Genomic DNA, 27,483 nt, shown 5'->3' on the forward strand with positions numbered 1-27,483 from the left:
ATTTTGTATGTTATCCATGTAAACATGAACGAGGACACATAAAGAAAAAAAAAACAGACAGGGCGGGAGGGAGGATTATGGATGAGTCCAACAACCAGCAATCTTTTAGCCAGCAACTCCCCAAATTCAGACAATTTATTAAATGCTCAACCAGAGAAGAGAACACTTTAGATCACTGTTACAGCACAATCAGTGAGGCCTATCACACCGTCCCTCGTGCTGCACTGGGACTCTCTGACCACGTCATGGTTCATCTGATTCATGCATACAGGCACAAATGATGAGAAATCGAAGCAGTGGACCATTGAAGCTATGGAGGATCTATGGGCGTGTTTAGACTCTACAGACTGGGATGTTTTCAGGACTGCTACCAACAGTCTGGATGAGTACACAGAGGCTGTAACTTCATACATCAGCTGTTTTCCAATAAGCACCAAGGTGAGTTACAACAACAACAAATCTTGGTTTACAGCAGAACTCAGACAGCTAAGGCTGCACAAGCATCAGGCATTTAGCAGTGGGGACAAGGACTTGTACAAAGAGGCAAAATACAGGTTTAGTAAGGCGGTGAGAGATGCTAAACAACTGTACTCAGAAACTGCAACACAGCTCTCAGCAAGTGACTCTGCTTCTGTCTGGAGAGGTCTCAGACAGATAACCAACTACAAGCCTAAAGGTCCCCACTCCATGAATGACCTCTGCATGGCAAACAAGCTGAAAGAGTTTTACTGTCGCTTTGAAAGACAATGAAGCAGTCCTGACCCCATCCCCCATGACCCCATTCACCAGCTCCAGACCACCGGTCCCCTTCCCCCAGCCCAGCAGGGGCCCATACCTTTCAACCACCCATCCCAGTGGGAAGCAGAACATGAAGCTGGAAAAACATGGCTCAGGCTACATCCATACTACTCCGTTTTTTATATCCACACAGCGTTTCAGCCATCGTTTTCGAAATGATCTCCGTCCATACTACACGCCTGAAAACGAATATCACGTGACTCTTCACGTACACTGGGCATGCGCCAATGTAAACAGGAAGTAGATTGTCGTATTTTGTAACTGAGCAACCAGAGTAATAAAGTAGTCTTTAATGATCTTAAGTACATGTTTGATACTTAAGATTTTCTCTAAAATCTTCCTCTATGAACTTAAACAGACACAGTTCGTGGAGAGTTTTATAAGTTTTATTTTTCAGACTTAATGTTAGTTACAGCGCTGCGGGTCTCTCTCTCTCACGCCGCTCACTGATCGCTTCAATAACAGCTGTTTCCTCCGCAGACATGCAGCTGCTGGTGAAGACAATAAGGTCAGCAACGCCTGTAATCAGTTGTCCACGTTAATTTAACCTGGTAGTCGATCGCGGGTGTCTAAGTCATCGTTTCCAAACTTATGTGTTTACGTCCGTCCAGACGAATACGCTACCCGGAGTTTCCAAATGTATCCGTCTTCGGGAGCGTTTCTAAAGTCCTCCGTTTTCGGTGCTCGAAAACGCTGGCATAGTGTAGACGCTCAGTGTAAACGTAGCAAAACATATGCGTTTTCAAATAGAAACGGAGTAGTGTGGATGTAGCCTCAGTCTCCCGAACCATAAGCACCGGTTCCCCCCCCAAGTTCTTTCCCCTCTGCTCTTCTCCCTGTACACAAACGGCTGCACCACCAGTCACCAGTCCGTCAAGCTCCTGAAGTTTGCGGATGACACCACCCTCATTGGACTCTCTGGTGGGGATGAGTCCGCCTACAGGTGGGAGACTGACCATCTGGTGACCTGGTGCGGTCTGAACAACTTAGAGCTCAACGCTCTAAAGAGAGTGGAGATGGTTGTGGATTTCAGGAAGAACGTAACCCCACCTGCCCCCATCACCCTGTGTGACTCCCCCGTCGACGCTGTGGAGTCCTTCCTCTTCCTGGGCTCCACCAAAACTCAGGACCTCAAGTGGGAGCTGAACATCAGCTCCATCACTGAGAAGGCTCAGCAGAGGCTTTATTTCATGAGGCAGGAACAAGTTCAACCTGCCAAAGACAATGATGGTGTACTTCTACACAACCATCATTGAGTCCATCCTCTGCTCTTCCATCACTGTCTGGTACGCTGCAGACACTGCCAAGGACAAGGGCAGACTGCAGCGCATCATTCGCTCTGCTGAGAGGGTGATTGGCTGCAATCCACCTCCATGACTTGTTCGCCTCCAGGACCCTGAGGCACGCAAGAAAGATTCTAGCCAACCCCTCTCACCCTGGACACAAACTCTTTGAGTCCCTTCCATCTGGCAGAAGGCTTAGATCCATCAGGACCAAGACCTCATGCCACAAAATCCTATCTTTCTTCCTATCTGTACTTGGGTTCATCAATAAAGCCCGGGACCCCCACTGACTCAGACACTTACAGTACATCCCCAGGACAACTTCTTACACACCCTTGCACATTTTTTCTCTATTAATATACACTTGACACATCCATATTATATTTGATATTATATTATATTTAACGTACTGTTATTTGTTTGTTAACAATATTTGAATGTACATTTATTTCATATTTTTCTATTATTCAATTATGTCTCATACTATTGCACTGTGTTTATTGTTATGCACCATTCACCTAGCCAAATTCCATGTATGTATAAGTTCTGAAAGCCCCCTAAAAGTACCCACTACTGGTACTGTAGAGTGAAAACGTCTGCTGACTAAAGACAACAGTAAAGCATAAGCAGCTTGTGGCAGTAATGTACCATAGAACATGTGACGCAGTAGAAAACAAAAGTACCTTAACAGAGCATCTATCCGTCACATTATCAGCTCAAAGCAAAGTGACACAAACCCTGTTAGTCTTACATTATTGGTCTTGCCTTCTATAGACGTATGTCGGTTTAGTTCTGGTGTATTTAGGATGAATGCCTGACTTCTAACATGGCACTTAACCTGGCACATTGTTTTCTATCGCAACGATTGATTCTGAAGATGGCAGTTCTCACCAGAGTTATTGTGTTTCTTCTTGTACCATGCTCCATCCAGAGATTTCTCCTCTGCGTTCTTGTCTTCCTCAGCCAGCATCACCTCCTCTGCAACACAAATACCGCACCTGAATTCACAGTCATAATCTGATCATATTTGTGTCAATATCAATTAAAGCAAAGACTTTTGATTCAAATGTGTGTTTTTATTTCTGACCTGCTTTGCAGATCCATTCCAGGTACCCAGTTAACTCTCTTTCTATCTGCTGTTGTCTGCGGAGCTTCAGGAATTCTTGCCTCTTCTCCACCCGCTCTCTCTCCTTGGCAAACTCCCTGTAGAACACGAACACACACACACACACACACACACACACACACACACACACACACACACACACACACACACAGAAATGTTTATTGGATCTGACAAGCCAACACAGACCCTGGAGCAGTCTGGCAGGTAAGACAGAGTCAATGTCCTCATCAACGTTATTGTGGAATATAAATCAACAGCAGGATGCTGTCAGATGTTACGACTCAACAAAAAAACTACAGCAACATGTAAAACATTTGGCTCAGGAATCATACATAATTGCAACTGTATAACATCAATTCTTCCCCATAAAAAAGCCTTTCAGAAACGCTAATATCGTCACATGCTTTTTTGCATATATTTATAAGTCAACAATAAATTGACGAGATTTTCTGAACAATTAAACTGAACAATTATTGATTAAAGAGGTATTAGCACACTTTATTTTGAGCCCTTTGTTCTATTTTTGTTGTGAGCTGGTGGTTTTTCTGATAGGTCTAGAGATCTCTGATTATTATGGCTCAAGCTTCTCAAAGCCCCATTTGCTATGTGAGGAAACATTCTCATTTTGTACGTCTTTTTATATTCACTGTCATTTTTGTATTTCATAGCTAGTATGGATTTCACCACAGCACTCCATTTAGTACATAAAAACTACAACCCCCAAGAGGTGGAGCTTATACCACCAGGGTGTGTCTTCCTTCATTTTCTGTCCTCTTTCTACTATTACTGATGAAGGCAACAATCAGTCGCCATGGTCTTTTTAATAGAATCTATGAGAAAGCTGCTAAGTTAGCATCTCTAAATGCTCTAAATCATCTCACTCATCTCATCTTTGACCACTTATCTGGGATCGGGTCGCGGGGCAACAGCTCCAGCAGGGGACCCCAAACTTCCCTTTCCCGGGCCACATCAGCCAGCTCTGACTGGGGGATCCCGAGGCGCTCCCAGGCCAGTTTGGAGATATAGTCCCTCCACCTGGTCCTGGGCCTCCCTCGGGGTCTCCTCCCAGCTGGTCGTGCCTGGAGGCGCCCAGGTGGCATCCTCACCAGATGCCCGAACCACCTAAACTGGCTCCTTTCCACGCAAAGGAGCAGCGGCTCTACTCCGAGTCCCTCACGGTTGACCGAACTTCTCACCCTATCTCTAAGGGAGATGCCAGCCACCCTCCTGAGGAAACCCATTTCGGCCGCTTGTACCCGCGATCTAATTCTTTCGGTCATGACCCAGTCCACACGACCATAGGTGAGGGTAGGAACGAAAATTGCCTGGTAGATAGAGAGCTTTGCCTTGTGGCTCAGCTCTCTTTTCGTCACAACGGTGCGGTAGAGCGACTGCAATACCGCCCCAGCTGCTCCGATTCTCCGGCCAATCTCACGTTCCATTGTTCCCTCACAAGAACAAGACCCCAAGGTATTTGAACTCCTTCACTTGGGGTAAGGACTCATTCCCTACCCGGAGTGGGCAATCCACCGGTTTCCTGCTGAGAACCATGGCCTCAGATTTAGAGGTGCTCATCCCAACCGCTTCACACTCGGCTGCGAACCGATCCAGTGAGTGCTGGAGGTCACAGCCCGATGAAGACATCAGGACCACATCATCTGCAATCAGCAGCAATGCAATCCTCAGCCCACCGAACTGTAAACACTCCTCCCCAAGACTATGCCTCGATATCCTGTCCATGAATACCACAAACAGGATTGATGACAAAGCGCAGCCCTGGCGGAGGCCAACCCTCACCGGAAATGAGTCCGACTTACTGCCGAGAACCCGGACACAGCTCTCGCTTTGGGCGTACAGGGATTGGATGGCCCCCAGAAGTGGCCCCCTCACCCCATACTCCCGCAGCACCTCCCACAGCATCTCCCGGGGGACCCAGTCATACACCTTCTCCAGGTCCACAAAACACATGTAGACCGGATGGGCGTATTCCCAAGCCCCCTCCAGGATCCTTGCGAGAGTGAAGAGCTGGTCCGTTGTTCCACGGCCAGGACGGAATCCGCATTGTTCCTCTTCAATCCGAGGTTCGACTATCGGCCGAACCCTCCTTTCCAGCACCAGGAAGGCTGAGTAGTGTGATACCGTGGTAATTGGCACACACCCTTTGGTCCCCCTTTTTGAACAGGGGAACCACCACCCTGGTCTGCCACTCCCTAGGCACCGTCCCAGACCTCCACACAATGTTGAAGAGACGTGTCATCCAAGACAGCCCCTCCACACCCCGTGTTTTCCATAATCTGAGCTAGTGGAAGCATGTAGATGTTGAACAGAAGAGGCCCCAGTATTGAACCTTGGGGAACACCACGTCATTTTAGTCAGCTCTGATGTGTAATTAGCTACAGACACAAAGTATTCTTGGTCCTTCAGGTAGGATTTTAACCAGTTAAGTGCTGTGCCAGAGAGTCCCACCTAGATTTTTAGTCTTTCTAGTAGTATGTCATGGTCGACCGTGTTGAAGGCAGCACTGAGATCCAGTAATACTAAGACTGAAATTCTGCCATTGTCTGTGTTCAAGTAGATGTTGTTGAAAACCTTAACAAGAGCAGTTTCAGTACTGTGGTGCTGTCGAAAGCCTGACTGGAAGACATCATTATGTCGTTATTTACGGCCAAGAAGTTGTTCAGCTGTTGAAAAAACGCTTTTTCAATTATTTTACTTAAAAATGGGAGGTTTGTTGGCCTATAATTTTTCATTGTTGCGGAGTCTAAGTTAAACTTCTTTAGGAGTGGTTTAATAACTGCAGTTTTTAGGGCTTGTGGGAAGACACCTGAAAGAAGGGATGTGTTTACATTTTGTAAAAGATCAGTGGTCATGCAGTTTGAAATATTTTTGAAAAAGTGTATTGGTAGAATATCCAAGCAGCAGGAGGATGACATCAGATGTTGAATAATGTCTTCTAGGCTTCTAAGGTCGATTGAATGCAATTGTGTCGTGATATTTGAATTGATGTTATTTAGAGATGGGGACAACACATATTCTGTGGTTGACTACTTGTCTAATTTTCTGAATTAAAAAGGAGGCAAATTGATTGCATGCCCAGGTGGATTGGAGTTCAGCAGCTACTGACACTGGAAGGTTTGTTAGCCTGTCGACGGTAGCAAATAAGGCATGTGTATTGTTATTATTTTTGGTTATGATGTCAGAGAAGAAGGACTGCCTTGCATTTCTAAGTTCCAAATTATAATTGCGAAGTCTGTCTTTATAGATGTCACAGTGAACCTGGAGATTTGTTTCTCGCCACCTGCGCTTAGCTTTCTGACACTCTCTTTTCTCTATTCAGACCAGCGTAGCATTTCTCCAAGGAGATCTTTGGTTACCCGAGACAACCTTCACTTTAGTGGGTGCAATGGCATCAATAACATTTTTAAGCTATTTTGTGACTTGAGATTTACTTGTGACTCAAGATGAGAGTCTGATTCTAGTTTCTGCAATAATTTCTATCAGTTCTGGTAGAAACTTTAAATCAATGTAAATATGAATATTTTATTACTGATGAGCTTTGGGACCAAAGCATGAAAATAAAAGCCAAGTTGTAAATAACCATAATGATCCTTTCAACGGGCCGAGGTTTGACAGAGGTGCATGGATCATCTTCTAACTGCAGTGTCTGTGTGTTGTAGAGAAACCCGAGGCCTGGCTGTGTTTTTAATGTCCCCTGTTTAAGTCACACAGCTACAGAGTATACGGAACCCAACAGCTAATGATACACTAAGAGATAAAAAAATATTATTTAAATGACACACTGATTGTGAGTATTACACGCGAGAGACGTCGCCACATTTCAGATTACGTCATACATTGTCTGAGCTGTTCTCTCGCCCGTTCCCCCTACACACACACACACACACACACACACACACACACACACACACACACACACACACACACACACACACACACACACACACACACACACACACCCCTTACTATAGTTTGTTGTTTCGATAGCGTGCTCATAAATGTATAGTTGTTGTTAGTTTTAGATATTAGTTGATTAAATCATTATTAGTGGAACTTAATGAACTCTATTATACTTTAAAGATCAGCTGTCTGTGATTACTTTCTGCATGTGTATTGTGATGATAGCTGATATGTGGTCTGTTGCTCGAACTTAAACCTTCACTGTTCACTCTGAATGTGTAACAGTACTTTGATTATTGACATTATGAGTGAACACTAATTATGAGACTTAAATTATAGTTTGGTTATTGGTCCCTGTTTCACAGGGTGGTGCCCCGTTATTATTAATAATCGTTAATCATTTTACTGACATTAATAATTCTATTGATGTCAATAATTTAGTTTTCTTATATGCTGATAACTCAAACACGCTTGTTTTCGTTCCCAACACATTATTTCTGTTTCTCAATTGTTAAAGCTGATAAAATAATCTCCATTGCCACTGTGTTGCTTTGATAACATATGGGTTACGGTTATGTCATGCAAATAAGACAGTTGTCAATTTAAATGAGATGGGAAATAAGACATGTAAGAAATGAAGCCAAAGAGACAGAGAGAGGAAGACAGACTGAAACAACAGAGCAGTGAACAGTGATGGCTGTGTCTCCCACACAGCGGAGGGGGAAGCTCTTTTCTGCATTGCAGTGGCTGTCTGCCTTCCTGAGGGTGTGTGTGTGTGTGTGTGTTTTTGTAGAAGTGCCAGTGTATCTAAATCTCATTTCATAGATATCTACATATCTTTCTCACTTTAATGTGTGTGCAGTGCATCCATGTGTTTGCTGGATTGGTGTACAGTGTGTGTGTGTGTGTGTGTGTGTGTGTGTGTGTGTGTGTGTGTGTGTGTGTGTGTGTGCGTGCGTGTGGTGTGTGTTGTGTGTGTCTTGTGCATGTGTGTGGTGTGTGGTGTATGAAGTGCATGTGTTGTAGGCATGTGTGTGGTGTGTGTGTGTGTGTGTGTGTGTGTGTGTGTGTGTGTGGTACGTGTGTGTTTGTGTGTGGTACGTGCGTGTGTGTGTGTAGTGTGTGTATGTGTATGTGTAATGTGAGTGTGTGTGTGCGTGTGTGGCATGTGATGTGTGTGGCGTTTGTGTGTGTGGCGTGTGTGTGTGTGTTTGTTTTTGTGTGTGTGTGGGGTGTGATGTGTGTTTGTGTGTGTGTGTGTGTGTGTGTGTGTGTATATGGCGTGTGATGTGTGTGGCGTGTGTGTGTGTGTGTGTTTGTGTTTGTGTGTGGTGTGAGTGTGATTTCCCAGCGTTGTAGCAGCTTACAGCCACACTTTCACACTGCGTCACACACATACATACTGATACATCAGCTACCTTGAGCACAAACAAACATTGCACGGACTCAGATCAACACTAAATGAGATAATTGAAGCACAGTCACACCAATCCAGATGTGCACGTGTACAGAAACACCCCAATTCTCCTCAAAAAGCTGCTTTACTGCATTCCTGTTGGATGACACATTATCATCATCAAACCAAACTGAATTGCATACGTACAACACAGTGTATATTTATACTGTGTAGACAGCATATTTAAACTATATGTATACTATGGGTCCTGTTTCAACTGTGCAATGGCAAACACACAGTGAGGGTTTTGGGAGCACGGACATTGCGTGCATCTACAAGCTCACCAGCTATTTTGGTTTATGCATGTGCATCAGGACAAAGTGCAAAAGGTCTGGGTGAAGGTGAATATAGATGAGATGAAACCGCTGAAACAATCACAGCTCAACAAATGTAGAATCAGGAAATGATGCTGTCTGGATGGAGCTGAGTGGCATGTGGGAACACACAGCACCACATTTGTAGCCAGAGGCAGATGGTGTGGGCTTTTTAACACTTAAGTAGTAAAGTGATGAAAAAAAAAATTGAACATCACTGAACATTTGGAATTACCAATATACACTTGTATTAATATACCTGTACTAAATTGAATATTATACATATGCAACTTGTTATTTATATCTGTGGTCCTTACTGTCAATCTGGAGGTTGATCAACCTTTTCTACCAGTTACACTACAGAAAACACACAGTGTACAAAGTGTAGGACTGATGTTTAGGTCCATAGTGTCTTCTAACATTATACAGTTACAAACACAAAAAGTAGTAATTTTACCAACATTTCTGACATTTTCAGCACTGCCCCTCTATCTCCCGTCATTTGGGTTTTGCCATGATTACCTAGTCGACTGAAGCAAATGCTGTCGTCGACTTATCAATGGAGGTCAAGTAGTTGTTTGAAATGACATCGAATGTAATGACAAGAATTGCGATGTAAGTGCCATTTATTGGAAATATATTCAAGTCCCAGTTTATATTGATTATACTTACTGTTAAGCTGTTGGCATTTCTGACAATATGTGGATTTTTTTGCATTTAATTGATAATCTTTATTGTTTATATTTTGTTATTTGCACTCGTTCCAACTCTTCCCTCGGGGTAAATACAGTTTTATTGTATCTTATTTTCTTCCTCTGCATGGAGCTGGATAATGATGTATTATATATTGTGATGTGCTTACAAAAACTAAAAACATAAAATAAACCAACAAGATAATGCTAAAGTAGCCACCTTACAATGATGCCACATCTTCTCCCGGCCTGCCCACACTGATGGGACGAAAGCTGAGTGAATGGCCCTGACCTCCCATGGAGATCTGCAGCCTCTCAACCCTGCATGTATCTGCTCTCCTGCCTGTGCTGAAGCTCAGATCATGGCCTTTAAACAAAGACATGGCCCCAGCACACCCCTGCCAGACAGCATCAGTGACCTTACACCTCTCCAATAACTGTAAAGCCATCGGACAACTCCTGTGAAGAGAGCAGTAAACAGAGAGGACAAGAAAACCACAGAGGGGCTGGCTAAATGCTACCTGCCCTTTAAACGTTGGTCATGTCTTTCTCTCCGTGTGGATCTACAGTATATACATGTGTGACAGTGGCTAATGGCCAGCTGGAGCGAGTAAACATTGAAATGAAGACACCTGCCCATAGAAACATGTTTAAAAAAGGGACTTTAAAGTTGACAGGGAAGCAGAATGGCTCATTCATTGTACAGCTCTAGAGCCGCGACCACAAAGGCTCGAACACAGCTGAGAGGAACAGCCAGGAGACCGTTGGCAGGACCTCAGGTTGTTAACTTGTTAATAAGGGCTCAGCAATTCAGACATGTACATTGTTCACATTCATGTTTCACTGAATGTGATGACTTGCATTTCAAAATTGATAATAATAAATCAGTAGATAGGGGTGATAAGGTCATGCTTCCTTGAAAGATCTGTGGTGCTGCATTGTGGGCCATTTCACGGCCTAGGCAGGAAAATGAGCTTATAAATATAAAAGTCAATCTGATTACAGGGTCTTTTTTTCTCCTGATCCGCAGGCTTCACTGTGACTTAATCTGGAGGAAAGCATTGATTTTGAAAACTTGCATATATTCTTATGATCCATTCTGTTAACCTGTTTCTGGCATTGTATTATTGTGTATATTTTGAATTTGCACCTTATTGTTACTATATTAGACATATATATCTGCACTCCTCCCACTTCAGAATCACAAACAGTAGTTTCCACAAACGAGGAATTGGACTTGGTGACAACAAACAATAAACACAGTATAATAGTATGAAGTCATAATTAAAGATACAAATATGAACGTTTCAAATAGAATACAAAACAAACAAATATACAAGACATGATCAAATATTTCTGCTGTCTGTATTTAAAGTGTACAGTTAAATCATTGTCCTGTTGATGTGATGTAAGAGTCTGAGTCAGTGGGGGGTCCCAGGCCTTGTTGATGAGGCCGGCTGTATTTGTGAAGAAACTGTATGTGGTGTAAGGTTCCAGGCTCCTGCCAGAGGGAAGTGGCTCAAACAGTCTGTATCCAGGTTGAGAGGGGTCAGCCATAATCTTTCCTGCCCGCCTCACGGTCCTGGATGACTAAAGGTCCTGGAGGGATGGCAGATTGCAACCAATAACCTTCTCAGCAGAGTACATGGTAAATGGACTGTACTTGTATAGCGCTTTTCCAGTCTTTGCGACCACTCAAAGCGCTTTCACACTACCTGTCATCATTCACCCATTCTCTTGGTTTGGATGGTTGTGAGGCACAGACCCCTGCTTGGGTGGGGGAGGGGGAGCTGGTGGTTTGGAGCTTGACAGTACAACTCATTCAGGTTGTTGCTAGGCGTAAGTCACTCATGGGTGGTGGGCTTCAGGCTTCGTATTACAACTGCTGCACAGCAGTTCCCCTCAGGATAAATAAAGTTGTATCTTGTCCAATGAAATGATCTTGAAATCCCTGTTGTTATTGTCACCTTGCAGCATAGGCAAAGAAGCGTCCAACACAATTTCACCATGAAAACCCAGCTTCTAGTGGCACTGACAAGTGTAAAATAAAAAAGACAAAAACATGCTGAAGACGTAATTTTGAGACAGAATCAGTTGAGTGTTGTAACAGACAGAGTGACAAGTAAAACTAGCTGGTCTTTGTAACAAATATTTTTCACTTCAGTTCTGTGCTGTGTTTTGCTGTGGCTATGCACTGCATTTCATTCTTGTCTTCTTTCATAGTTAATTTATAATGCACATTATTTATGTATCTCTTTAAAGATAAATAATGTAATATCCAAGTTGTACAAAATGTACTAAAATGTGGTTAATGTCATTTAATACCAAAATGATCAACCTCATGGCAACGAAACAGATGGTCAAGATTTGGACCAATGACAGGACACAGAAAACGTGAAGGGTTGAATCTGGCATTAAAAACTAAAATGTCATTTTTGTACTTAAATAATCACATTTAATGACAAAGCTTGAAGGTAACATCTGTACATGGCTGCCTTTAATGATCCATATAAGTCAAACTGCTCTCTTGGTTTAGCTTTTGACAAGCTGATAGGAGCATACATTTACTACCCATTAATGATGGGAGTAAAATTGACTGCAAGGTGAAAGAAAATTATTGATGGCTCTGTGAAGCAGGCAGTTTGTAGTTTGTTCACTCTAGTCATTAAACTCCTCTCAAGACGGCATAAATTGATTGCCATCCGGCAAGTAGCTGCAGAAACTAAGGAGAAAAGAAGAAAAAAAGATGTTCCAAAAATGACTCAATCTTTGAGAGACAGTCAGTCTCTCAAATACCAGCAAGGAGAAACATTACTATATCTGCAGGAGCATTCTTCTTTCAAAAATGAATTACTTTGATCCATTTGAATCCGCTCAGATAGATGAAGAAAATGCAGGGATAACAGCAGTCTCACAGAAAGGCCATAGGAGTAACACGGCAGAGGAATGTTCAGGTGAGAGACGAGACAGTTTCAACACGAGTGGTGCAGACGGTACAGCAAAGTCCATATCCTCTATGTCTAAATGTAGCCCTACTAGCAACCAATTTAACGACTTAATCTGACCGTCAGGGAAAAAGAAAGATATATTTTCAAATATCTGACTTGTAATTCATTCCCAAAAGTACATGGAGAGATCTCAGTCAATAGCATGCGGTCTCTCCTTCTCCTCTTGGCAGTCTCCCTCACTGCCACAACACAACCACTAGCTTTATTCAAATGATGTGTGGTAACGTCACAAACCAGTGGATGATGTCATCTGGTGAATATTAGTGACTTTTGGAGCTAGTGGTAGCTAGTTTCATTGGAAAAGAGTTGTCAACACTGCATTTTGTTTTCCACAGTTACTCCGGTTGTTCCACCGTAGACAACTGATTGATTTAAAAGTGGTTCAAAAACACCCCCGTGTTGAGTCAAACACAAAGGTGATGAAGCAGTGGAAGAAATAGACTCCATCAGAGTACGTCTTTGTGACTTGACAAAAGCCTGATAATAACGTAAAACCTAAACCATCAACCTCTATGGGTTTGTAAAAATTCACTCATACATACAGAGGCGTGTCTTGTACGGACAAGAGCATCACGTCCTTGTCTTAATGCAATTCCACATATCAGTTGATGGCAGCAGTTCACCATAAAGGGAGCAATACACCAAAGAAACAAGAGAAGAGGACTACCCGCTGATGGGAACACTGTAATACTGGAACAACAGTTATGTCAGAGCCCTCAGTGCTTTTGTATGAGACATGTATAAACAGAAGTGTGTTTCTTTACAAGACAAACACAAAGTACTTTGTGTTTTGACCAAAAGCAACTCACATGGTTAAGGAAGAAGAATTTAAAGGAAGGTATGTTGAAGGTGCTGAGGGATTTCCTTCGAGTCTTGATCTATGATAAGTGTTTGCCTGTAACTGTCTGTCTACCTGTCTCTCTACTGCATGTTTACCTACCTGCCTGTCTACCTGTCTCTCTACTGCATGTTACTACTGCACAGTAGCCATGTTGGTTGTTTACGTTCCTAATGATCATTTTTGGGGAGAAATCGAGGGCCAGTGTAGCGGCAATCTTCTCTCTGTTTTGTAATCCACATTACCACTACTGTTACAGTCTGTATATTGGCAATAAGCTTGACGCAAAATAAGTCTTCAGAGGCAGTAACTCCATTTAAAAAGTTTACTCAATGAAAAATAAAGTTACAAGATTCATTCTGTGCTCAACTTGGCACAACAGTCAAAAAACGATTTGCTCTTCAGACTGATTAACCTCAACTGAGGGCTATTGGCTATGACGTAGTCAGTAGCGTAACTAAAGGAGCATTTCAACATGTTTGTTACTAAATCACTTAACACATCTTATTAAGTCGAATAAGTCTCTTACAGCCAGTTTAAATAAAATGTTGTAATGTTGCTGCCACCATTACTGCAAACAGCATACTGTTTGTGCCGTGTGAGGATGGAAAGCTTGACAGGTATAACAGTGGTTCCTGCTCCCATACCAGTGGTTAAGTAGCAGGTACACAGCAATGCTTACTATTGATCACAATGATATCATTTTTGTTGTTTTATTTAAAGACAAAAAAAGTTGACCTAATGATGAATGTTTTACTAATTTTCACAAAATTCTTTATTCATAAGGCAACATTTCTTTAGCAGACTCAACTCTATATTAAGTCCTAATGATACTCAAATATGCCAAAGATCTCTATACAAAAAGGCACAACAATGGTAACTATAAAAATGAGGCTTAATGACCTGTTTTGGATTTTGTTGTTTAATGTCCAGTCGCTATTGCCAGCTTTAGCCAATTTGGTCCTGATCGGTTCACACAGCCTGCTATAAATTTCCACATTTCTGAAGAGCTCATATGACATGACACTGCCACTTCCAATGCAGGTATCAGATTTTTAAAGTGTGTTACAGCTAGCTTACTGTGTGATGCAGCAGCACATTAGCTTGATATCGAAAGAAAAGCTTATTAACATTATATTTGCACAAACACTCACTAAACCTTTGTTAGTCTCGATGCTGATTTACGAATATGAATTCAAACACAACACTTGTGGTCCAAAATGATGGAGTCTGTGTCCTCTTACCATTTTTGAAGGAGCTGTATTTAACATTCTGAACATGAATATATCATCAAACAACTATCATCTATGTAAAGACTTAGAGGAGTAATGTCTACCTGAGCAGAGGATGCAGTCTCTCTCCCTCTGTGAGTGTTGATATCAGAGCTTCTCCTTCCTGTGTTCACATAGCCGGATGGCCATGTTCTTTTAGTGCATGTTAGTGCCATGTTAGTGCATGTGAGCGTGCCCACACTGGTTAATTCACACTGCTCTGCTCTGCTCTCATATGGGCGGTTACATCTAATAACGCTGTCTAGACAGACAGCATCGTTGTGGTAGTGTAGCACATTCTCATTTATTCACATTCTCATTTTGTTTTTCTTGAGCAAATGTAGCCATCACATGGCCCAAAAGGTCCGGTTAAGAGAAGGGTAAATGTTGGTCAAATGTAAAGAACATCTCTTGAAATGCTCCGCTAAGGTCATCCTCACATCTGTACTCACCCTGACAGCACACCTAACACCAGGTTAAGCATGAAGAAGGAACCGATGATGATGAGGGGGATGAAGTACAGCCAGTTCCACGTGTTCCCTGCAGCATCGTTGGCCTAAACAACACAGAGACAAAGAATAAGACTGTTAACAGTGTTGTGTTTTTGCAATTAAAGGACTGGTGCATTTCTATATTCTTCTTAGACAAAAGACAACAATGTGTTGTTCATTCTCTCAGTACTCTCTGAGATTCTTATTCTGCCTGTGGCTCTCAGCCCCAAACACACTGGTTCCTGCTGCAGACGTAAATCCAATGTACCATAAAAACGGCTCACAAATATGGGCTCAGTCATTTCCTAAAACCGCTGGACACTGTACTTTACACAGTTACTCCGTGTCTCAAACAGGAGGAAATAGTGCATGGGTGGCGTATTAATACACAGTTAATTAATACACAGTTGGTATTGTCATCCAGAGAGTAAGAGTAAGACAATATATGCTAGATAGCTGAAAGCCAACATTATCCCTATATGTGATTCCAAACCATGGGCAGTGATATGCTGCTTTATGAGTAGCCTATACTCTTCTATTGTTGGAGAGAACACTGTTAATTTAAATGTGATAGCACTGTATTATTGAGATTACCCTTAACTGGAGTGAATACAGCCCATGAAGCAGTCCCTGTACAAGAACAGACATGTAGACAGGAGGGGCCACATTGGCCATATCCTGTAAAATAGGTTGACGGTGGGTATGAAAAAGGTTTTGGCGTTGGTGTGGAGGAGAGATGAGCTTGTTTGCTGTTGAGGCAGTAATGAGAGAAGCAGCAGTCACAGTCTGAGGCTCTTTGTGACGTCCACCCAGCCTGAGGGCCTTCTACTCTACTAATGTTTACATAACTGTTTACAACGGTCACTCACATTTGGTTATTACTTCCATTGTGATGCCTTCCCATCATTCATGCATGTGCTATTTCACATCTATAGATTACTGTTATTTTCTTGTTGGAAAGGTGAAATCCATGTTTTCCCAAACTAACACATTGCTAGTTTTTCACACAAACACAGTTCATATAAATTCCCATGAAGCCTCATCATCCGTCTCTGCTCCTTAAAGAGCTATTTTTAAACACTGAACCTCTCCTGTCACTAGTGCAATGAGACCACTGGAGCTCATCTCAGGCTGACAGTGTTTTAAGACGTCACTGCAAAAACCACCGTGCAGTCAACCGGGATCATTAAAGTAAGTAACACACATTTACATCAACACATTTAAACCAGACTTCTGCAAATGTTGTTCAATAGCCAAACAATAGGTACATTCGATTGTGTGTGCTGGCTCAGCGTCTACAAAAAGAATGTGAAGATGTTTCGAGTACCAGGAACAGCTTGAACTGGATAAGCTATATTAAATTACAGGAACTTGTGTGTGTGGGTGTGTAGTAAACTCACACCCACACACATTGGGAGTAACTTATAGACACTTTGACACATGGACATGATTACTGGTCTGCCCACTCCGCCACCTACTATTCTTTGTAACCGGACAATCTGATTAATAATTCTGGAAAATGGTCATTCCCACGCTACTGATTGAGTGCTGGTGATGTTGATGCTGGTTGGTTTTGGTGGATGGACCTACCGTGTTTTGCAAACTAGGGCCGGGTGATAGGCTTTGGTTTTCCCTTCATGTTTTGTCTGGCGCCATCATCAGGTAAACATTTCAGTTTGTCCAGTACTTAAGTTTATGACCAAATTTGTAATTCGTAATTTTGGGCTATACAAATACAATTTCATTGAATTAGCAAATGTTAGTATGCTAACACAATAAAGTAAGATGTTAAACAAGGTAAAAAAAAAATCTGCATTGTCATTGTTGTTTGCATGCATGTTAGCATGCTGACGTTAGCGTTTAGCTAAAAGCTGTAGACTCTTAAGGTGCATTCACACCAAATGCAGCGTTAATCGCGCCATTCACGCAGCGTTAATTGCCGGGGACCATTTGTGGTCATTCACGTGAATCGCACCATTCGTGCTAGACGCAGCGGTGAGGGGGCGTGGCTCATCACCCTGGAAGCCGTTATTAACGTAAGCCATTTATTTCCGCCATCCTACCATGGAAGAAATAACCTCTATTTTTGCTTAGTATTTGTTGTGGAAGTCCCAGATATCCCAGGAAACTAAACGTCGTCATGTCTGGGTTCATAACATAGTCCGGAGGAGCTCCGTGGATTTTACCGAGCTGTATTCACTGTGTCTAGCAAGCCACACGTCGGCTGGTTTACTACAGCTGTATGAACCCCAAATAAACAGATTTTGCTGTGATTTAACTGCAATAAATGGACAAAAAGGGATGCCGAAATAACTACGTAATGATGCCAATTTGTAAAAAGTTTGAGTTAATGTTTTGTTTGTTCTCTCCGCAAGATGAATAACTTAAAAAAAACTTGTTTTCCCAATGGAGCTCAAATCGATTGGTGCTATCCTATGCTAACATTGTAGCACCTCCATCAACACTCAAAATAACGTCATCTCGGCGTAAATACGGCAGCGTCTATTCATTGTTTGTACATATACACAGTTTGGTCCGGTCTCTACTAATATGAGGTATCGTATAGCTCTGGGTGAACACAGATGGCTACAGTATTTGTTTCCTGATTCAACAACGGCAGGACATCACTGGTGACAGGAGGAGCATCTCAACGTTGACAGGCTGTCACGCCACAGCGTCACGCAATTTTTTGGGCTAAGTTGAAAGATTTCAACTCACAAAATTGCGCCGCGCCATCCGCGCCAATCGCACCGTGCCATCATCGCCAATTTGCGTTACTCCAATCTCATTGTGTCTGTGCATAGATTTTGTATGTAATCTACCCGCGCGAATAATTAGCGCCGCGTTTGGTGTGAACACGGCATTAGGCTTGTTTGTTAACACTAAACATAAAAAAATGAACGTGGAGACAGATCAGATCAGAGACAGGTGTTGGGTCTAAAATGGTAAGTGGACTATACTTGTATTTCTCTTTTCTAGTCTTCCGACCACTCAAAGCTCTTTAACACTACATGTCATCATTCTCCCATTCATACACTGATGACAGGGGCTATCATGCAAGGTGCCACCTGCTGGTCAGGACTCTAACTAACATTCATTCACTGCCGGAACAGCCTGCGTGAGCAATTTGGGGTTAAGGGTCATCAGTCTACTTCACTACAAAGAGATAATGGCACAGGCAGTAACAGGGCAAGGGGTTGTGTGCTCTATGTTGACCTGCTGATAGTGAAGAAGGCGCTGTATTAGAAAGGTGGAATCATCTGTCATAATGTAGCTCTGAGCTGGAAGTGGCTGCAGAGGGCTGGGCATGGTAGCGCATTATCTGGTGTCGGGGTGAGGCTGCAGAGAGCACACAAGGCAATAGAAAAGCCATTAGTAGCCCTGTTCTGCCCCTAAAAGTGTAAGCCCAACAACAGCCATCAATTCAGCTGTAATAACACACCCATACTCCCTGGGAGACTAGACACAGAGCAGGAAATCACACTCTGAAGCAGCTGTGTTTGGACTTGATCTGAGACTGCTGATACTTGGAATAAACTATATCTTTGATCTTTTTCATTTTAAGGAATTACGGTATTGCAAGAAATGGAGATTTCCTCGACTCAATGAGTAAGCACGCTGAGGAAACAGGGTGAGACAGGGGTTGTAGCGGTACAAGTGGGAGTGTATGCTCTACACTGTATCTGTGTGTGACTCTAACTAGCCCTGACCATAGACTGTATATAAGAAGTGGGTGTAGTCATAGGGACATAAACGTAGCAAAGCATATGCGTTTTAAAATGGAAACGTAGTAGTGTGGATGTAGCCTTAGTTTTCATATAATATTCACATGCAAGTGATGATCCCTTCCCAGTGTAACCACACTGTAAGAAGGCTGCTTCAGAGAGATAGTAACACAAGATGTTCACTTGTCTTACCCCGACTGCTGGAACGTCACGTGTACTGACTATCCACTTGATTTGAAATGCAGACTGCCTAATCCTCATATTAACTTTGGTTGAATGATTCTACACAGAATGTGGATATTGCCCCCATCATCTACATTGAATTTGCATTAGAAAAGGATTTTTCCAAGGTCAGTATGGAGAGAAGACCAATTAAAAGAACAAATAATTGGAGAGTAAGTATTGTTTAAAGACAGACTTGAAAAAAATGATCCATCTTTTAACCCAGATACAGATTCCTTGTTAACGTAAATCTATGAAATCATGGGTACAATCACCACAGAGAAGCAAAGAAATCAGGTGTGATGGCTAAATCAAAACTACAGTTAACTGTTGGTTATTATGAATGTGAAAATCATATAATTTGGATGAATGAACACTGCAGGGTCGTCCTTCAATCAGAGGATCGGCGGTTCTATCCCCGGCTCCTCTAGTCCATGTCGTTGTGTCCTTGACACTTAACCCCAAATTGCTCCCGCAGTGCCTGCGGTGTATGAATGGTTAGTTAGAGCCCTAATGGGCAGGTGTCCCCTTGCATGGTAGTCTCTGCCATTAGTGTATGAATGATGACATGTAGTGTTAAAGCTCTTTGAGTGGTCGGGAGACTAGAAAAGAACTATACAAGTACAGTCCATTTACCATAGTAGGTCTATCTCGTGTCTAAGTGTTATTTTAAAGGTTGTCTACACACAGATGTGAAAAAGTGTAAAAGGGCCATAAAGGGCTATAAGGGCTCATGAGAAACTAAGTCTGAGTTTTGCCCTCCATCCCCATTAGAGAGTCTCAGCTTTGGGAGACAGACGAGGGCCCGTCCAGCTATGATGGATGGACACTCTGATGAAGAGGACACAGCCCAGTCCCACGGCGGCAGGAAATGAGACAGCCGTCACTCCTCCCTTGACAATTGAATCAGAGAATCCACCAATCATATTCAGCCAAAACAGGCCCGAGTGGTCAGAGAGCATTACCTGTCTGTCAGGCACCCAGAAGACAGGAGAGGAGCTAAGGATGGATGAAGGAGTGATCTTAACCACACAACCCTAACACCTCATATGGACTAATTCTGGATGAACACCTCTGTCTAGTGGGGATTACTCATCATGTTAGCCAAATCAGCAAACAGCAGACTGAAACACATCCATCCTCTGTACTGTCTGAACAGACATGGCTCAGTTTAAGTTACTCTGCATCAAACTGGCAGCTCATAACTTTAAATAAAAGTTTAAGTAAATATAAATAAACAATACATTTAATATATAATAGAGTCTCATAATGAAAAAGCTGCCAAACAGATCAGAAAACTTAATTCATTTTCAAATATGTATTAAGTGGTTACCTTGATACAAACGTGGGGCCATTCTCTTTCATTTCGACATACCGACATTCTTTACATATGTTGTGTGTTTTTTTGGTAAAGTTTCAAGGAAATAACTCTGTGAACCATACCTCATTTTGTTTTAATGGCATTACTGCTTATAATGTGTCTGCGATGTTGCAACTCAGGGGTAGAAACCTTTGAGGGCCACTTTCATTCCAACAGCCAGAGAGCGAAGCAAGGAAAAAAGAAACATGACAGTGTTCCTATGAGTCCTCTCCTGTGTGAAGTACAAAGCGTAGTGCAGAGTATTTCATTTTGGTTAGACAGCTTTTCATGACTTCACTCTCCCAGCCAGGAACACGCTGAAATGTTATTGTTATTGTTGTTCAGCAACAAGTGACTGTAATATTGTGCCTCTATTTTCAGCTAATATGGTCTGTGTTTGTAACTCATAATGAAATCTAATGGACATCGAAGTGACAAATGAAGCTCTAGCGTAAGTTCAGTCAGGAAGACTATACTCTTGCATGCCTAAGCCCGTAGTTTATTTCTCATACATTTGCTGTTATTGTTTGGGGCTGTTGATCATGATATCAGCTGTTCTGATCAGCTGGTCTCCTTTGTCCAATAGCACAGCGACACAATTACATGGTTAGCCTATCATCTACACTGTGACGTTTTATGTTTTAATTTCCAATCAAGCAAAGGGCAGTGCTTGATGCCAAAAGACACGGTCATTCATGACATGCTCAGAAGTTATCCACATCCACATCAGTGCAGATCATAAAGTCTGTAAGAAAGATCACGTCGGCCTCATTCAAGCACAGTGCCCTGGTCATTGCTGACCTCCTCACAAACCACAATAAGCATGCTCAGATGGCATGAAAGCAACTCTCTTCCATTGTGTACCATTGTTTTTCTTCTGTCAATGAAGTTGTGACGATATGACTATCCGTGGGTTTGTGAAGGATATCACGGTCAGTGGTTCTCAGACTTTAGTCTCCCTCTACTCCAGATTTGATGTAATCTGCATCATGTGAGACATCTGACCGCTGAAGCTCTCATGTCTGGGGCCAGCAACAGAAACACAAACGCCTAAATGTAAGCATTCCTCTTCAAGATTCATGCGATAGCTTCACACAGTTAGCCGGAAATGCTTGCTCTGCAAATGTTCCTTGCTTAGATTCTATGTACATATACAACTAACTCTGGGGTGTTTTTGCTTCACAGCTACTTTATGACCTTTTTTATCTGGTCATAGTGGACCTCAACATTATATTCACGTCTTTCTGTTAACAATAATCATTCAGATCATCGAAAGCTTTTAAAAAAATATATTATATTCTGTTATATTTTGGCTAAGTACTCCTTACCAGCCGCCTTAGTGTGTGGCTTGTATTGTTTTCACCTTGTGCGTCATCATGGAAGGCAACTTCTGTAGCAGAACTACCACAGAAGCAGTTACGATTACTTTCCCAGTTGGTTGTCTGTCTGGATGTCTGTCTGTGGTCAGATCTGTCACAGTAATAGTGTCACCATACAGTCACAAATATTTTGAGGTGTTGTTTGAGCAAGCCCTGATTGCTGATTGCAAGGGCGGAGCTTCCACTCCTGGCAGACAATGAGCAATCAGTAGATAGCTGTACTTAACCACTGCTGGAAGCGTCAGCTTTCAAGCGTCTGACAAACGAAGGCAACAGGGCGACTTTTTCAAGCCCGACTTCGTCAAGCTAAGACTTCTCGAACGTGTACTACCATGTGTTTGCATCCTATTTCTGTCCGTTCCTCTGCCCGGTGGTCACGTAGACATTGGGCCGCTTTCAGGAGCCGTGACCCCACTAACCTCATCTATCCTAGTCTCTCAGCTCGGGGCGAGCAAGTGGTGGCAGGGTGGCTCTGGAATTGCCAGTCGGCAGTGCTGAAAGCTGAGTTCATCTCAGGTTATGCTTCCTTGCTCTCCCTTAACTTTCTTGCTCTAACTGAGACCTGGATCACACCAGAAAACACCACCACACCCATATTACTTTTCTGCACTTAGAGTTTTTCTTTGTTTCTGCACTGTACTTTGGCTCTGCTTCACGCTCTTAGATGCTTGTTTGGAAAAGGAGATGTACTTATGACTTCTGGTGACTAGTAGTTCTTTTGATTACCAATGTTGAATGCACTTATTGTAAGTCGCTTTGGATAAAAGCGCCTGCTAAATGACTGTAATGTAATGTAATGTGTTTAGTAGGATCACAAAAAAAGGCAGAATTCAAAGATGTGTGCAGTCCGAGCACGGCTGTCAGGAGTAGGTCTGTAAGAAGTGGGGAATGGGTCATCAGCCCAGCCCTCCAATTCCTCTGTTCAGTGGGTCACTGTCGATGTATCATGGTCCAATGTGTCCTCATGATGTGTTGGATGCTGCTATTTGACCCTGTCTTGGCTAGGTCCAACCGAAAAAGAGGTTTAATCTCAGTGTGTGTCTTCCTGGTTAAATAAAGGTTATTAACATATATTGGATTTTGATGTATTGTAACCCCATTTATTGTATTATAGTCTTCATGACCTCACATGCTGGTCATGTGGTATTACATTTATTGCAGCAGAGCAGCATTAGGTGATCTGTTAAGTGGAATTGCATTTATTGTAGCAGCAGCATTGTGGAGAAATCTCATGTTGGTTCATATAGAGTCCTGTCTTGACCTGCTCTATACAATAAGTATAGATGAATTGATTGTTCAGGCTCTGCCCATAACTCTTTAAGTTCTCCCTAAATCCCTCGTAACTCATGTTATAACTGGTGTTGGAGCTTTTGCTACTGCTACTGCTTTCATTCTTGATAAATGCATAAAACTGGTGGTGGCATGTTGACTTAATGTCTATTTTGCTGTTCACTGTTTCCTTTTTATCTGTTATTGCATTCATAGATAACTCATCAGATCTGATTAATATATAATTCAGCTAATTACTAATATTCATGTATTCAGCTAATTCTTCACTTCCAAGTATTCTAATATTATATTCATTTATTTTGCCAATTACTTAAATCCATTGTATTTTCTAATAACTACTTTTGTGCATTCTGCAATTGTTCCATTCTCATCATATTCTACTAATTGGCCTTATTAATTGTTTTCTGATATGTGATGTCATATCAATAATTTTGGGTAGGTGGTGTTATATCATTGTACAGTATCTGGTCAGTATGGTAGTCCTATCCATTCTATTTTTGATAAGTGGTTCATATTCTTGTATTCTCATAAATGTCGTCATCTGCTACATTGTCATTGCTTCTGTAATTGCTCACAATCATTGTATTCTGTAAGTAACGTCATGTACATCATGTATCTGATGGTGTCAGATCCATTGCATTGCTAATCCTCAGGTCACTGCTGAGCTTCAAAGAGTTCATTTGTAGCTCTGTCCTGCTGTCCAATATATGTGTAAGTGTTAGACATCCGAGCAGCCTCCTCTATCTACCATTGTTTGCTTTCTACCTCCCTCCTCTCTCTCTCTGTGTTTCTGTTGCCCTCTTTCAACCCCACTAGGACAAACTCACACTGCTAAACACACATTCATTTCCCACTACAGCTGTTTAATAATTGTACCTATTGCATAATTGTTTCCTTGGCATGATATAATCTTGACTTTATGCAAATGGCAGAGAGCTGTGATTTGTGTCATGCTAGCAGTAACGCTGCTGCGCTGTGCTCCTGATGGGAGCTGTGGCTGTGTGTGAGTCCTCCTCCTTATGTCTGCCTCTAATCATCCCAGAGGAAGGCTGAGAGGGAAAGGAGGCATACTAGTTCATGCTCACTGACACACTTTCTAGACTGGTTTTTAACTTATTTTGCTGGGAAGCACACTAAATGTTATCAGACCTCTACAGATATAAAACTACAGTCACTGTGAGGAAAATAATTCAACCCAATGCTAGCACAAGAGCCAATACATAATTTACATTGTACTGAATAACGCTCCCTCACCAGTCACCTTAATGATCTATGAACTAATTTACTGCCTGTGTGTCAAAAATGTGTTTCCTGGCAATAGCTACTAGACTGTGCAGTTAAAGCACAACAGTAATGGAATGTATTGTGAATTGTCACATCTCGTCAAGCTTCACAGATTAAGTCTGTCTTGTTTTTGCATTTTGTCCTTTTTGGTTTAATGCTTTATTTTGTTACTCACGTCTCCACTTCCTGTCCCTGTGTGTTTGATTACCTGCTCAATCGTAGCTATCATTAATAGCAGAAGGTATATCGTGGCCTGACTGTTCATGTTAGATGATATAATTAGGATAATTTTGTTTTGTCCTAACCAATAAGCAGCGAGTAACGAATTTGTCTTGCAGGCGCCAGTGCTGAGTTTCTGTTGATACGGAAGCTGTGATTGATAGGAGCAGCTGACATTGTTTTTCATGATGTTCAAATAATATGCTGATTAAAACCTGTTAAGCCCTAGCCCTATTTTTAGGCCTCTGCTCGAAAATTGCATACCCATACTAAAAAGAGTGTATTTCTCTAACTATAAGGTGCATTTAAAATAGTTTTGGTGTTATAATAAAGGTAACACTTGTGAAATTTGTTCAGATTTGTAAATATCAGTATATATGTTACTGGTTAAGAGTAAATTAAGATGGAACACAGCACAAATTGAAAATTTAAATTTTTGCCTATAAAAATATATATATAATATTTTTTTTGAATGTTGTAGCTGCAAGCTTTAAACCTCTCCCAGATCATAGCACAGTTAGACAGACCCTTGTTTCTACACGGGAACATTTCAGAGACGCCCCGGATACACGTAGAAAATATGTTTGAAGGAATTAAGCGGGGATTTACCGGAGAACAACGAAAAAGTAAGGAGCTTTTATGATTATGATGGATATTGCGGTTTGTGCTTCTGGTGGTTGTTTGCTCACAGCTTTGTAATGGTTTCATGGAGAGAAATTCTGAAGGTATCTCTGGAATCTGTGTCGAATTCTCTTGCTTTTTGCTATCTCGGTTGTCCGTGCTAACCGTTAGCTTTGTGATGGTATCTCGGAGAGGAGTGCGTAGCTTGCCGAGTCATGGCTAAAAATATGTGAAATTGTGGTAAATCTTCTAGTTGCTTATATTAGTTGTGTAGAATTGTGTTTGGAGTTTGTAAAAATGGCTTAGATTGTTTGTATTGCCCAGAATTCTTTATTTGTTTTGGTATATAACATGTACACATTCATTAATTGTACACATGCATAAATGGACTTTTTTCGACGGTATATGCTACTAATCTGAGCCCGAGTGCCCCTGAATTTGGGGCCGTTGGGCTTAACAGGTTGAGTTGTTATTTCTGGAAGTTAAGTCAACCTTTGTGAGCAGCCTACAATCTGCACGTAGGATGAGGAATGTAGCTAGCTTGCCTATATAGGAAGACGGACTCCAGTTGATCCTGCCCACAAACCTTGGCTGTGCCCCCATGATGCTTAAGAAACAGCATTCAGAAGTGGACTCACATTATAGAGAATGTCCACCCATCCCTCCATTGTGATGCACTGGAAAACAGTGAGAACCGCGAAGAGGATATTGTCAAAGTTGGTGATGCCAAAGTTGGGTCCGGTCCAGTACTCCTTGCAGGCGGTGCCGTTGGCGCAAGTCCTCGCCGGAGCCTCCAGCCCACAGGGGAAATCTGCTGCTTGCTCATCTACAGCCACAAACACACATCCACACACCATCACATACTCAAAAATACATTACGCCGAGATATTTCTAGAGAAGACTGTGGATGTATTATGTAAAAGTACTCTTTCTTAGATGAAAAAGAAGAAAACATGCTAAATATCAGATGCATAATATATGGGTTCTACTACAATGATACCCAGAATGGCAACATTTAAGCAAGTACATCTGACATAATTTCAAGTTTTTATCCAGAGTGACTTTCACAGATGCTATATATGAAATTGAAATGGCTTATGAGCTTTCTAATGAAGAAACAAACAAGCTGTGAAGCTGTTTTTGATTATATAATATTTAGGGGAAATAATTGGAACATATCATAGAAGTGGGGTTAGTCTGAAAATCTGTCAGGAATAGGAGTTGGAGCCTTTTCAAAGTGTGTATGTACCTTGTGCCATACATTTCATTAAAGCAGACCTCAATCAGTTGTATGCCTTTATAAGATAAATATGATTAAGGTTCTATCAACTTATGCCTATGTTAACATCAAGTAACACCATCATCCCTCGCTTTCCTCTTGCATACCTGTGTCGATTCTGAAGCAGGTGCGATGGAACTTGCCCATGTAGAAGTCGAGGCCGATGATGGCGAACATGAGGATGGCGAAGAAGAGCAGCAAGCCGATCTGCAGCAGAGGCACCATGGCTTTCATAATGGACTTCAATACCACCTGAAGACCTGAAACGAGAGAAACATGAATTTTAAAAATGTTATTTTATTATTATTGTTTTGTTGCTTGTCTTTATCGGAGAATGGCAGTGTGAGAACAGACAGTCAAACATGGGGAGAGAGTGAGAAGGGTAGACATGGTCATCTACCTCGAAGTATTGTCTAATCACACAGGCAGAGATTTTTAAAGGAGCTCTTTGACAATTCTTAACCGTAAGTCATTTATAAATCACAATACCTCAAAAGCCCAATTTACTTCTCACAAATATAAATGACAGAAGTACAGGTAAATATACTTCTGTCACTACTTGCACCTCTGTAAAAGACTTGTAGAGTGCCTTTCCAGTGTTCGGACCACTCAAAGCGCTTTAACGCCACATTCACACACTGATGGCAGGTTGCTGACATGCAAGGTATACACACACACACACCGAAGGTAGGGAACCCCAGGGAGGGATGGGCACATCGATATGGACTGGAGGAGCTGGGGATCAAAGCACCACAAGTCAGGTAATATGTCCAAACTGAACTACTTTTTCATTTCAATAGCGGTGTTATTTTCTTTTGTTCTAAATAATCGGTAGCATATGATGTATCCTGCCAACGTCCTTTTTAGTCAACATAGAAGCGGAGGGTCTTGGAGCTGTTGACTTAATGT

At 42.0% G+C, this 27,483-nt stretch overlaps 1 protein-coding gene across 1 annotated transcript in view; it reads right to left on the minus strand.

Annotated features, from left to right (window-relative positions):
- cacna1ba (calcium channel, voltage-dependent, N type, alpha 1B subunit, a) overlaps positions 1 to 27,483 on the minus strand; it is a 191,635-nt gene that overhangs the window by 103,624 nt on the left and 60,528 nt on the right. Inside the window, exons 5-9 of the mRNA XM_068703672.1 lie at positions 26,682 to 26,834; positions 25,934 to 26,121; positions 15,157 to 15,260; positions 3,169 to 3,284; positions 2,973 to 3,059 (exon numbers count right to left, since the gene is read on the minus strand). Of these exons, the coding sequence (XP_068559773.1) occupies positions 2,973 to 3,059; positions 3,169 to 3,284; positions 15,157 to 15,260; positions 25,934 to 26,121; positions 26,682 to 26,834 (648 nt within the window). The remainder of the gene's footprint in view (positions 1 to 2,972; positions 3,060 to 3,168; positions 3,285 to 15,156; positions 15,261 to 25,933; positions 26,122 to 26,681; positions 26,835 to 27,483) is intronic.

This window comes from Cebidichthys violaceus, unplaced genomic scaffold (assembly GCF_023349555.1).
Source record: "Cebidichthys violaceus isolate CVI_PGR_0920_01 unplaced genomic scaffold, fCebVio1.0.p SCAF_9, whole genome shotgun sequence".
Classification (NCBI taxonomy): Eukaryota; Metazoa; Chordata; class Actinopteri; order Perciformes; family Stichaeidae; genus Cebidichthys; species Cebidichthys violaceus.